The 12,471-nt window shown below is 38.9% G+C and overlaps 1 protein-coding gene across 4 annotated transcripts in view; it reads left to right on the forward strand.

Annotated features, from left to right (window-relative positions):
• EPB41L5 (erythrocyte membrane protein band 4.1 like 5) overlaps positions 1-12,471 on the forward strand; it is a 58,945-nt gene that overhangs the window by 1,401 nt on the left and 45,073 nt on the right. For all 4 annotated transcript variants that reach the window (XM_075512692.1, XM_075512691.1, XM_075512694.1 and 1 more), the window contains exons 2-3: positions 27-211; positions 10,752-10,856. In XM_075512692.1, the coding sequence (XP_075368807.1) occupies positions 32-211; positions 10,752-10,856 (285 nt within the window). In that variant the 5' untranslated portion in view covers positions 27-31. The remainder of the gene's footprint in view (positions 1-26; positions 212-10,751; positions 10,857-12,471) is intronic.

Here is a 12,471-nt window from a genome sequence, read left to right on the forward strand (position 1 = left end):
TTCCTTTCCTGTCTTGGATTTCGTAGCAAAGATGCTGAGCTTTTTCCGTCGAACCCTTGGACGGCGGTCTATGCGTAAGCATGCGGAGAAGGAACGGCTAAGAGAGGCCCAAAGAGCTGCAACCCACATCCCTGCAGCTGGGGACGCAAAATCCATCATTACTTGCCGAGTAGCGCTGCTGGATGGAACAGATGTCAGCGTGGACTTACCGGTACGAGTGATGCAAGTTTGTTTTTTAAATACTGTTGGCTTGTGTCAATCTGATTGTGCTCTTCTGTTTACAAGTTAGGTAAAGGCATATCTATTTGTCCTAGCAACTGACCCTGTGACTTGATGTCCACTAAGTTACTGGTCATAAAAAGGTACTGAAAGAATAGTTAACTTTGTTATTCACTGAAACTAGAGAGTATTTTGTTAGATGTCATTGTGCCTGATACATTGAGCATTTTCTAGTGTGTTAATGTAATTGTTGTGCCAAGGCTTAACTTAGAGAGGGTAATGTTTCGGATGAATTGGATTTTCTTTTCAGTGAGCTATGTATGCATCTTGAGAAGGAAGGTGAATCTCTTGGTGTAACTCTGTTGAAGAGGAGGGATGAGCAGAAGTGCTAGCAGTAATTTCTGTGTGGGTTTTGTTTGTTTTGATTTTGATGGATGAAGTTTTTAACGCAAACTTGAGAGGGGAGGGAAAGAAGAATTCTACTTCCTTCCCCTCCTCAGGGCAGATTATATAGCAGGGATTGTCTCATAGCATAGTGCTTTGTTGGGAGTGAGGTGTTAGCCACTGTTTTACATTTCTAAAGCTCCCTTAATATACACGTGTCTGTTCTTCTCTGCTTAATTATATACCTGGTTTTGGCCAACAGGATGAACAGTAGCAATAGAAGTCATGTGCTCTGTTTTTCCATTACCATGTATTATAGTTGTTAGTGACTTGTTTTGAGCTCACATAGCTGAGTTTTGAAGCTGTGGGTCTGCAAGACCTTCTGACTGGTTCCATAGGATTTTGGCGGCAGTAACGGTTGTGCTGACATTGGAGCTGCTGGCTAGAAAGAGCATGCGGAGCAGCCTTTCTTGAAATGGCTTTTCTTTCCTCCCTTTCTTATTTTAAGCACAATTCTAGAGTGTTTATAATGTTAGGTAGTCTGAGGAAGGCTCAACTTGTTAGAGTATTGAGCGGTGGTGTTAACAGTGAGTAGAAATAACTCCTGCAGTATCTAGAATCCCAGGTAATCTAGAGTTAAAGAAAGAGTTTGGCATCTTTATTTGCAAAATGACTACACAGATAGGCGTTTATAGAGGGCAGTAAAACTAGTTTGTACATCTCTGAAACAACGTAATGAACATATCCAGTGCTGCTTAGCGCCTAGGATGTTTGATTTGAGGCCAGGAATGCCCACAAACACTTTATAGCAAGAGTTACACTTAAAAAGTACTCAAGTTTAAATTGGTGTCTCCACATAACCAGAGTAGTAATCTTCGGAGCTGGAGTTGGCTCTCTAGGCAAATTCCTGGCGCCTCTAACAACATTTCTAAGGCTTTAAGGAGCATAAATTGAACCTGAAGAAGTGTCATGACCTGCCATCTGGACTATAAAACTTAGATCAGGGTGCAGTAGTAACTATTTATTTCTACAGGAAACTTTTTTCACTCTTGCTTTTTTTCTTTATAAGCCAACATAAAGCCTTGTCTGTGGACATCTAAGTTATGAGTAACAGTAAACAAATATGCTAAATCAAAATAGCTAGATGCAGTAATTACAGTGCATCATCAGTGGCTGACATGTACCAGTTCCTTTGGTGATTAAAATACAATAAATTTAAAGTAGATTAAATATTTCATTTCAACCTCCTTAGTGTGTTTGTTCTTGTGTCTGCATTTGCATCATTCATATTTTGGGGTTGACACTTAAAGAGGAAAGGAAAAAGGGGCCGGGGGGAGACAAGGGGTGAAGGGTACAAAATCCTGGCAAAACAACATTGCTTTCTAAAATGTAAAGCTAAATTAAAAATATATCTGTGTATTTATAGAGAGTTTTTTTTCTAAAAAAAAAAAAAAAAATTTCTTGAGAATCATTATCCTCTTTGACCTAACACCTTTTCCAAGACTGGTTCTGTTACTTTGTTGGCAGTAGATTCGGTTTAAAATGAACTCGTGTTATCTCAAAGAGGTGCCCTCAGGTCTGCCAGTCACTTGTGCGCAGTCCCGTTGTCTACCTAAGTTCTGTGAAAAATTGTTTTATTAAGAAAATAAATAACAGAAGGAGTTTCTTAAGACTGAATCACTTGGTGAACAGGTTGGTTCATGGCTAGAGAAAGAGTTGTCTTGGCAGGAATGAATGCCATACCTTTCTTAATCCATGGCTACATAAATACTTTACAGTGGCATAAGTTGTTGCTGCCACAGGAAGAAAAGATGTTGCTTTCATTGTTGCATTTGTTCTTGTTTTTGCATACCCCTTGGCAGAAGAAACATTTTTTTGGCAGCCAGGCAGTAAGCTAAGTCAAGAAAATGCTGTGGCTGAAAATAATTGGTATAATTTTATGTTAGTTTCCAGCTGGAGCGATTCTCCAATCTGGTTCCCCATGTGCCTCCCCAAATGTGGTGAAGAAGCATTTAGAGGCAGTATCAGGCTTATGCTTGCTTAAAATACTTGTTGAGCTATACCCTGACAGTGAATTTGCTACTGAAAGAAGAGTATTCTGGAGTTATGGTCATTCATGTACTTGAATCTGAGATTGCTGAATTTCTGTTTAAATTAAAAAACAACAACAACAACAAAACAACCCAAAACCAAACAAAAACCAAACAAACAAAAAAAAAACCCACCACGGGGAACAGTATCATGTAAGCCAAACATATTTCAGAGTCTTTTTAAGCAGCAAAGACTGATGTTTTTATGAATATTGACAATGAGACAGAATGGACATATTGTAAATGATGCAGTTGAGATTAATTTATTAAACACAGAGCCAGGATTTGAGCAATAACTCTGCTTTTTGTCCACTGATCTTATCTATGGTGTCTGTCAAGCCACTTAATCTGTCTGCTTTTCTATTTCTTCTGTTGTTTTTAATTACAAAATTGCCTGAGTTGAACTGTTCATCAAAGCTACAGTCCTACACAGTACATAGACTGGATTGTTTTTAAGAATCTACTTATTTTGTAGCCATGTCAATGACTGAAGAATATCAGTATTGTGTATACTATTTACTGTCACTTTGGTATGTTCAAAATGGGAGGCACGAACTTCACGCAAGTTATCAGTGTTCTTTTGGGGCAGATTGAAAGGTGTGGGTTTTTTTTTCCCCACCTTTATCTCAGATTCTAAAGTTGTGTTTTGACCTGGTAGTGTTCCTTGTCTGTTACAATTTTTTTGAAGTTTTATGTTTGTCCAAATGCATTCAGTGATTTTGACAGACTTGTCATGTGATAAGCTTATTATTTTTTTTTTAATCTATGAAAAGTTTTTATAGAATATATGGTGTCTGTTAACTGTGCTGCTGTTAATGATGTTCATCACACATGCTGTTTTACTGTTAACTTACCTCAAGTTCAACTTTGGACAAAAGCTGGGTTGTGCGTTTTCTTCTAATTGTTTAAGATCCATGGGTGGAGTGTTTGCTTAGTGGTATGAGCAGTGAGAGAACAAGAACTCTGTTTTGCTGACATCCCCTGTCTTCTTTTTAATCCTGTTCCCATGTGAAACTAAAGTCCATCTTCCCCCACTGCACCTCTGGAATTCCCAAAAGCCATGAACAGACCCAGTTTAGTACCTGAAGACTCCATCAGCTCAGTCATACCAATCTGGGCTCCCAAGGGAAGCCCTCAACAGCTGGAATACTGGCTCTTCTGGTGGTCATGGTTCATGGAGAAAGATGGGCTGGGGAGGGCATCACAGCAGTGTTTTTCCTTGAAGGTTGTTTTTAGTTGGAGTCACCAACAGCTTATGAAATACTTGTGAACAAAAATGTTTGTCAATTTCAAATAAAGTGCTGTTTTGAGTACTGGAGGGCTCTGGAGGATTTTTAAATCAAAAGATCTAAAAGTTGAGCATTTGTTGTAGAGATAGTCAGTCCTATGCTATTCAGAGTAATAACTGGGAGAAAGAAAAGATAACCTACATAAAGGGGGAAAATGGTAAGATAAATAATGTAAATTAAATTACAGGGATACACTTGGAATATGCATCTTTTTTAAAATTTGTGTATAGTTTTCTGTGGGAGAACAAGGTCAGCCTTACAGTAGCAACAGATAGTAAGTATGGGGTCTTATAGAAGCAGCACTGTACTTTGTGGAAGCCAGGGGTGTTTTGGTTAAAAAAACTGTCCCTGCTTAACCCACAATTTACATGATCATCTCATGGATAAAAGAGCATTAATTGTATTCCAGTTTCTGTACGTGCAGCCTAAGTTTTAGGCAGAAGCTTCCTAGAGGTATAAGGTGAAAGACACATTCTGAGAATGAATGCTTGCTGAGTAGTTTTTCATCTTAGAATGTTCCTTACTTATGCATGCATGAAATTTAATATGGTGATTGCAAAATGAGATGTTTTTGTCCTTATTGTAATGACATATCATTAAAACAAGGTCTCGCACAAAGCAGTCCAAGAGCTCTGTGGAATAGCAGGAATTAGCTAAGCTGTTTACAGTTTTGGACTAATGCTTACAAAATAAGATAAAAAGGACTGTATTTGTAGTGATTATTTTAAATAAAGTTAAGATATCTATCTGGAATACCAAAAACGTTGCTAGCAAACTGCTAACGAGTGCTGATGGCTTTTTGTGTGGAGGGAGATGATCTGTGTTGATCCCACTACAAGATCAGAGATATATTGTGGTACTTGATTTTAGTCGGTAGTCCACTCTTTTTACAAGCTTGTAGAATATTTGTGGCTACTTGCTGAATATTTGTAGCTGTAAATATGAAATACAGAATGCTGTCTGTGGCACAGATGCTGATTAAAAAGAAAATCCAGTAATGCTAAAAATGTTGGAAAACGAGTCTTTGAGTAGAATGAGTAATCTTGGTGTTCAAGGCTGGCTTTTAAATTTTCAAAACAAAGCTCAGCTGACAAATGCAGTGAGTAAATAAACATGTGTGTGTGTGTTAAGACTATAAAGTTTTGGATTAAAACTTTTCCCATGTGGTCTTTGTCTTAAACTATTGAAGTTCTTCTGACTATTTGCTTAAACTACTGAAAGACCTTTAGGGGACTGAAACTGGAAAAATCAATCCTGAGCTGGGTGTCACAAAGCAGAGGTGCTGTCTGTGTGTGGAAGGGGGGTCGAGCCGTGGTGCAGGTTGATCCAGAGCTTCCTGGGGTGCCAGATTTAAATGCATACAGAGATTGGATGTAGACATGCATAGTACATGCTGAGTCGTTTCAGCACTTCTGAGCAGCAGCAGAATCACAGACTGCCTGTACTGAGTCGTGCTGGCAGTCCAGTCAGTTTGGGTTAACGGCGGGTGAGCATTTCGGACTTGCTGTGATGGACGATGTCCTGCGCAGTTGGAAAGGGAGGAAGGGAGCAGCTGGAAGCGAGCTGCGGCTGCTATCAGAGTAATTTGTTTGGCCTGCAGTGTGCTGCCGGGTGTTTCTGGGGATGGTGCTGCAGGCTGGTTTAGTTGCCCGAAGGTTTAGCATTCCTAACTCACAGCATAACAGCGAATTTTGTCTGAAACCCTGCTTTCCCACTGTAAAGAGCTGTAAAGCCCCTGTAAAGAGCTCAGTTAAAGACTGAGACTCTCATATGCTCTTAACCAGACTGCTCCTGAGAAACCTGCAGGTGGAACACCAAATAAAACTGAAATGTTTGAGAATATACTGGGAAGGAGGTATTTAAACCTTAATGCTGGAGAAGCAGTTTGGATATATTCTGTATCAGAAAGAACGTTAGGAGATAGATTCAGAAATTGATTAAATCAAATATGTAACTAGAAGATATAAACTTTCTGGGAGAGGAAAAAAGACTTCTGGCAAAATAAACTGACAAGTATGAATGTTTTGAATCTTTATCTTTTTATGTATAGGGTCAATAAGCCTGAGCACAGTACATTAAAATCCTTCTATACAGTATTCTAATAAATGTACAGTTATAATGGGTATTGAAATCAATTCTTTGTAAAGATTTTTCGGAGATGCCTTTTTCTTTCTCCAGACAATAACAGAACAAAACGTTTAATCCCAAATTCTTATTGGAAGATGTATTTGGGAGAGATTGAGTGAATAGAAGAATTGATAAGTTCTGTCTCTGGAGGTAGAAACTATTCTCTGCAGCCTTCCAGCCGGCAGGGCTTTTTACTCAGTACAAGAATATATGGTGCATGTTGTCAAAGGCTGGGGATAAACCAGAGAGAGGAGCAGAACTGGTGTTTTGCTGCCAGTGGCATCGTTAGATGAAGGAGAAAATTGACCGGGGCATTTGGAAAAGTTATCTGAAAGATTGATGCTTGGAGTTTGAGGAGAGGAGCAACTTTATTTGTAGGTCAGTACTTACAGCCATAAGATCAGGGTGATAGAAATAATCTGTAATTCTAACACTGCCTTTGTGAAGATAAGGGGTTTTAACCCTCCAATTCTCCAGCAAACCTTAATGGTGTTAACTATAGATACTGTTTTCATTATATTGAGATGAAATCTTTTTCCTTTAAAGCTCACTGTTGGAGCTTTCTCATGGCTTACTTTTTTGCAACATGTTGTTTGGGAGAAGGGAGATTAACTTAAAAAAAAAAAAAAAAAATGGACAGGCTCATCTGCTGTTCCCGCACTGCCATGGTCTGCAAACGTGCATAGGTGACATCCTAGCAACTGGGTAGCTGCAAATCCTGAATGGGGGTCCCTAGCTTCTCCGGGGGGGTAAATGGGGTCTTTCCGAGGAAGCTGGTATGAATATGAATGGTAACACTCCTAATGAGTTGACAAAAACCAGGAAGGGAGGTTTTTGCCCTTCAGTAGCTACTGAAGGCAATAGCTACTGTTAGCTATTGTTAATAAGCAATATTAACGTAATCATTTGAAGAAATCTTCTGACAGAAATGTCCAGCTGCAAAGATACAAGGGGTAGTAAGTCCCATGTAGGTAAAGTCTATTAATCTCTCTTTTCAGAGTTCATCTTATAGAGGGACCTCCTTTTCTTCACAAAGAAAAATAAAGAGGAAAAAAATCCTTTTTTTATAAGCATTGTAGTAAATTCATTAGGTGGGTGGTTTTGTTTTTGTTTTTTTCAAGTTTTGGAAGTTTGAAGTACTTCGCTGTGATTAAAAACCAGATAAAAACCTTAAGTGAGCCATTCAACTGGTGCCTGCCCAGCGTAAGGGTCTCATGCCCAGCTGTTGGAAGCCCGTGTTGATTCACTAGTGCTGGTCTGTACTGGCTGCTGCTAGTACTGAAAATGGCTTTTATATCAGACAGGCAAGTTATGGAGCACCGAGTTGCTTGCTTACGCTCTTGAATGCGTGTCCGTGAAATAACCTTTACCGCTGAGACCGTGAGAAGAGGGTATAAATGCTGCTTCTCTAGTTTTAGGCAGGGACTGAGATGCCTGAGCCAAGGTGAATGTCTCCGTATCGCCTTATCCCAGCGATGAAGGGACAAACCAGCCTGCCGAGGTGAACACCAGGCTTTACCCAGCCTTGCTGCTGAGCTACCCGGGTTAAGCCCAGCCTTTGTAACACCTACTCAGCCAGCAATTGCAGTTAAGAGCATCATGAGATGTCGTTAGCACATAGTTGGGACCCTCCCTTCCATTCGGGGGTGGGGTGTGTGTGTGTGTGCAATCCATGCCAAAGCGATCAAGAGATGCTTTTATCTCATTTCAAAGTGTGGCAAAACCACTAGATGACCTGCCCTATATAAATGGTATATTTCATTTAAGTTTTCCAGTTCAGTTGTTGATTCTCCTGCTGTGAGATGTTTGCTGTTGCTTCCTATAGAGTATAGCAAACTCTGTAAATCGACTAGTCAGGTTTTACAGAATTACAAACCCATGAGGAGTTTAATTTGTGCCCTGAAGGGATGACCAGCCACTGGCTGGACTGCTTGTGATTGGAGTCGTTAATAGTTCATTGGTAACCATTAAGCAGCTTGAAAATATTTGTCCTTTCAGAGTAATCTGAGCTCTGCTGCAAGGAAAAGAAAGAGGGGGGGAAGCATGGGGTAGCAGCAGGATAAAAATGTCATTTAAATTGACTGTTGCCATTAGAAAGGGTAATTTTTCACCAGAAAATGTAATAAAAGTGTATCTTTGCTATGTCTTTCGAAAACACTTGTGATGGCAGTTTTACTGAATACAAAGAAATTAATTTTGATTCATAAAAATTGACCGGTTACAAAGCAGTAATATTTTTAGTTGCCATTTGTTTAAATAGAAGGAGGACGGACTTTAGTAAGGCTTTAAGAAAGAATTTGAATTTAACGTTAAAGCAGTGTGAAACTTTTGCTGACTCGCACCAAATACAGCCACTGATGGCTGTATTATGCAAAGTACTGCACAAGTCATATGCAAAGTACTGCACAATTAATTCCATGTTGACAGCCTTGGTGATTTAAGTCAGAAAACAACTAGCAGTCCTGCAAACCTTTCCGCAGCTGCTCCAATGGAATTCTTTAGGGACTTTCTCCCACATTAGTCATTCTGGGACCGCTTGACCTTTGCTGAGATTACCGAAATGGCGAACAGGCTCTGAAACTAACTTGACGCTGCAGAATTTTGAACAATACTAAGTTTTGGTTGTTGTTAGTCTGAGAACAGTACATGTAGTAATTCCAGGCTCGAGTTAAAGTGCTCCATTGCCTGTCCCCGGGAGGGAATTTGGCTGAGATATCTCTTAAAACTGTAATTAACCAGTTGACATACTGTGGAATTGAGAAGGATCTAAAATGTTCGGCCCAGTTAAGGGGAGATTTTCCTCTAGGTTTAGACCAGGTGCAGAAAGCTTCATGCAAAATAAAATATTTTTCTAGTTTTGCTGCTGCAAATGCTGAATTGATTTCACTTGTATTAGTATATCTTACTGTTTAAGCAGAAGATCTCCTGTGCTGAGAGAAATTATCAACAGTTCAGTGCCTTGCTCTTTCAAGAAAGGCTACAGACTCAAATAGTGGAAGAAATGTGTGGGGTTTACACGTAGGCGATTTGCCTTAAGGCTTCTGGTCGGAGAGTCTTGCTGGTGTTTAATTGATCTGCTGTTGTCCGAGAAGTACTTTTTCTTGAAGTCAACAGAAAAGACTTGCCCTGAACGAGTTTGATGAGGTCTATGTCTCAGCATTTTCATTATACAACGTTTTGTAGATGCTGTGTGCATGTGAAGTTGCCTGCTGGTCTAATTGCCTTCCATTCCCCCTACCTCCCCCAATACTTGGAAATAAATGTGGAATAAATAACTGTGGGAGAGCTTGCTTAGGCAGGTTCAGTTTACAGACTTTTCTGAGATTTTGCTTTGAGCTGTGAAATGTCATGTTGGATTTAATTAACGCATCGAGTAAACTAATGATTATGATTGCAAAGTTGAATATAAAATATTTGTAGATCAGGGTAGAAGAAGGTGGCAAAAATTATGGACGCTGCTTCACTTACATGGATATTACTTGGTGATTAAACCAGATTATTTCTGAGAATAAGAATGCTGGCTAGCCCGGAATTTTGAGAGGTGGACTAAATCTGCTAATTAGTAGCTTACTAAAAAATATGCTTAGAAAGTTAGCCCATTTCTCAAGTTGTGAATGTATAAATATTAAGATAAAAGATTGCAAGATGATAGCATTATGGAAATAGAGAAATCCATAAACTGCTTGCAGAGTAAGCATAAATCCTTTCTGCATTTCTTTGCATTTAAAAATATTTCTTTTCAACACCATGACTTGTACTCTGATGTACTAATTTATTAATGTATTTTTATTACATTTAGGCATCTCAGGTATTACTGTTAAGCTTTTCTTTCAGTGTATTACTATAAAGGAGTTCATAGCATGAAAAATGTATGTTGTGTAGAAAGTGCCCAGTGCTATTTACATGCTTTCTCTTTAAAAACAACTGTTTAATTTTTTAGATCATCACTGTAAAAATGATGTTTACTTGGGGCCAGAGCTAATTTTTTTCATAAATTATGTATGAGCATATGTGGTGGCTTTTTGCACCTACAAGTGAGTTTTATGAACTTACTTTTATAAATGCGTTTTCTAAGTGGTATTTGTTAAAATTGCTTGCACCAGACTGTTTCCTGGCAGTTGTTAAAAGCACTTGCTAATGGAATGCTATATCCTAATTCAATGTGCTTTGCTACCTGCTTTAAAACTGGTGAATTGCTTAGATATCAAACAGTAGTAAATTCGTAAGCAGTTTGCTGTACTGTGCTCTGAAATTTTTCCAGTGCATTAGATATTGCAGTTGTTACTAGCTATATTTCCAGTTCTACTGAATGTCAGTGAGTAAGGAAAGCCTAAAAGGGACAATGATAAAATGACGTTTTAACATGCTGTGTTGTGTAAGTCAGTGTTGATGTTTTCCAAAAAAGGAGATTATGCAAGTCCTTTAAGGATATTATGTGTGCTTCTTGTGGGGTGTACATTTGCCTTTAAGAAAAACAGCCATCAAAAACTATGAGAGAAAAAAATAATTTCCACATTATCTTTTCAGAAGCTTAATTTTGGGATTCTCTTACTTTTGGAATTACAATATAAAGTATGCCTAGAAGAAGGTAGATGCTACAATAAATCCACCTGCTAAGTACTAAATCCTTTTGTATTTTCAGAAAAAAGCCAAAGGCCAGCTCCTGTTTGAACAGATCATGTATCATCTGGACCTTATAGAAAGCGACTACTTTGGATTAAGGTTCATGGATTCCGCACAAGTGGCAGTGAGTAGCAGTGCTTTTCTTTGCTTGCCTTTTTTTTTTTTTTAGCAACAGCCTAAAAGTTAAATCTTAGTATTGACAAAAATGCTGTAAGAAAGCTTCCTTTTTTGAGTTAAGTTTTGTGCAGAAGCTATGTGGTGTGTTAGCTTAAGTGACCCAAAGTTTAATTCCACCTCGAGCACTCTAACATTATTACAATGCTGTTGTCTCTTCCTTTCCTGTCTTTCACTTGTTCCTGTCACATCTTCTGTTGTCATTAGGCAGGCTGGTCCAATAGGACCCCAGAGCCTGGAACGTCATGTAGAAATTCTTCATGCTGCTGATGCAGAGAGGAAGGGGCAAAACTAGAGTGTGTGCTTGGCCCTTTGTTTTTCTACAGAGTGGAGAAAGTTTTCCTTTGCCAATGCTATCAACTTTCTCGTCAGCAAAAGTCATCTTGTTAATGTCTGCTTGGGAAGTAACCTTGGCCAGAGGGTTATACCTTTGGTTTGCTCAAATCAGTTGTGACTCAGACTTGCAACTAGAAATTTTTGGGGGGATATAGGTGTGTTTGTATGTACCAGACAGTTTCAGTAGAGGGTTCTTGCAAGCCTGAGTTTGTGTGTGAAGTTTGTTGTGTGTTTGTAAAAATGTGACTGCTTTTGAAAACAGAAGTAGAGCATTGTTTGTCAGAAGCAACCACAGTTCTTTCACTTGCGGGCTGTACAGTTTTATATAGACACTTCTTATGGCCAGTTAGTTAATCCTGGCCTCAAGGATAGCTGCAAGTTAACTGAGGCGCTAGACAATGAGTGGATTTTTGTCTCTGTCCTGCATCCGTGTAACTTAAACCTGTATTCACTTATTCACCCAACACCCTCAGGTAGAATGAGATCTGAGTTTTCATACTGTGTATGTCAATCATTTGTTAAATGTATGACCTAATTGTTTCTATGTTTCAAGTCTGCTTTGGAATTATTTCATGATTAGGATGGCAGAGTGGAAGCACAGACAGTTGCTGCTGAGCTAAATACCTGAATTGTTTGAGGTCAGCATCCAAAATGGAGGCAACAACATATATTCCTTTACTCCTGTGAGGGTCTATCTCCAGAACAATTTGAAGGTGACATCTTAATTGTTACAGCTTTGTACAATGGCAAAAAAAGTCCCCAAGCTTGAATCTTTGAAATAAGCTGACAGCTTTGGACGCAGTGTTATCCACCCCAAGCACACTTATAATCTGATGGCTTCTTTTCAAAATACTGCGACTGAGTTTTATGCTTAGCTTGTACTTGTAGAGAACATTCTCTTCGGAGAAAATAATTTGTGTGTTCAGCATCTGAAGCAAACTTCATGGCTAGCAGGATTAGCTGCTGCTGGGCTGCAGTTCCCAGTAGTGAAAGTGGTCTTAAATCTCTTGCAGAACAGAGACATTTAACACGAAGGAGAAAAAGACCATTACGCTAACAGAGAGATGTCATTCAGAACCATGCATACCTCCTACCAACAGAAATAAGAAAACAGCCCATTGCATACCATTTTATATTTATAAAAATCATGTTAGCTGTGTTAAGCGTGTGCAGTCTAGGATGTTGAGTATTGATAGTGAATGATTCCATTTATCTTCTTGCTTTAGGAA

Source organism: Mycteria americana, chromosome 9 (assembly GCF_035582795.1).
Source record: "Mycteria americana isolate JAX WOST 10 ecotype Jacksonville Zoo and Gardens chromosome 9, USCA_MyAme_1.0, whole genome shotgun sequence".
In the NCBI taxonomy this organism is placed as follows: Eukaryota; Metazoa; Chordata; class Aves; order Ciconiiformes; family Ciconiidae; genus Mycteria; species Mycteria americana.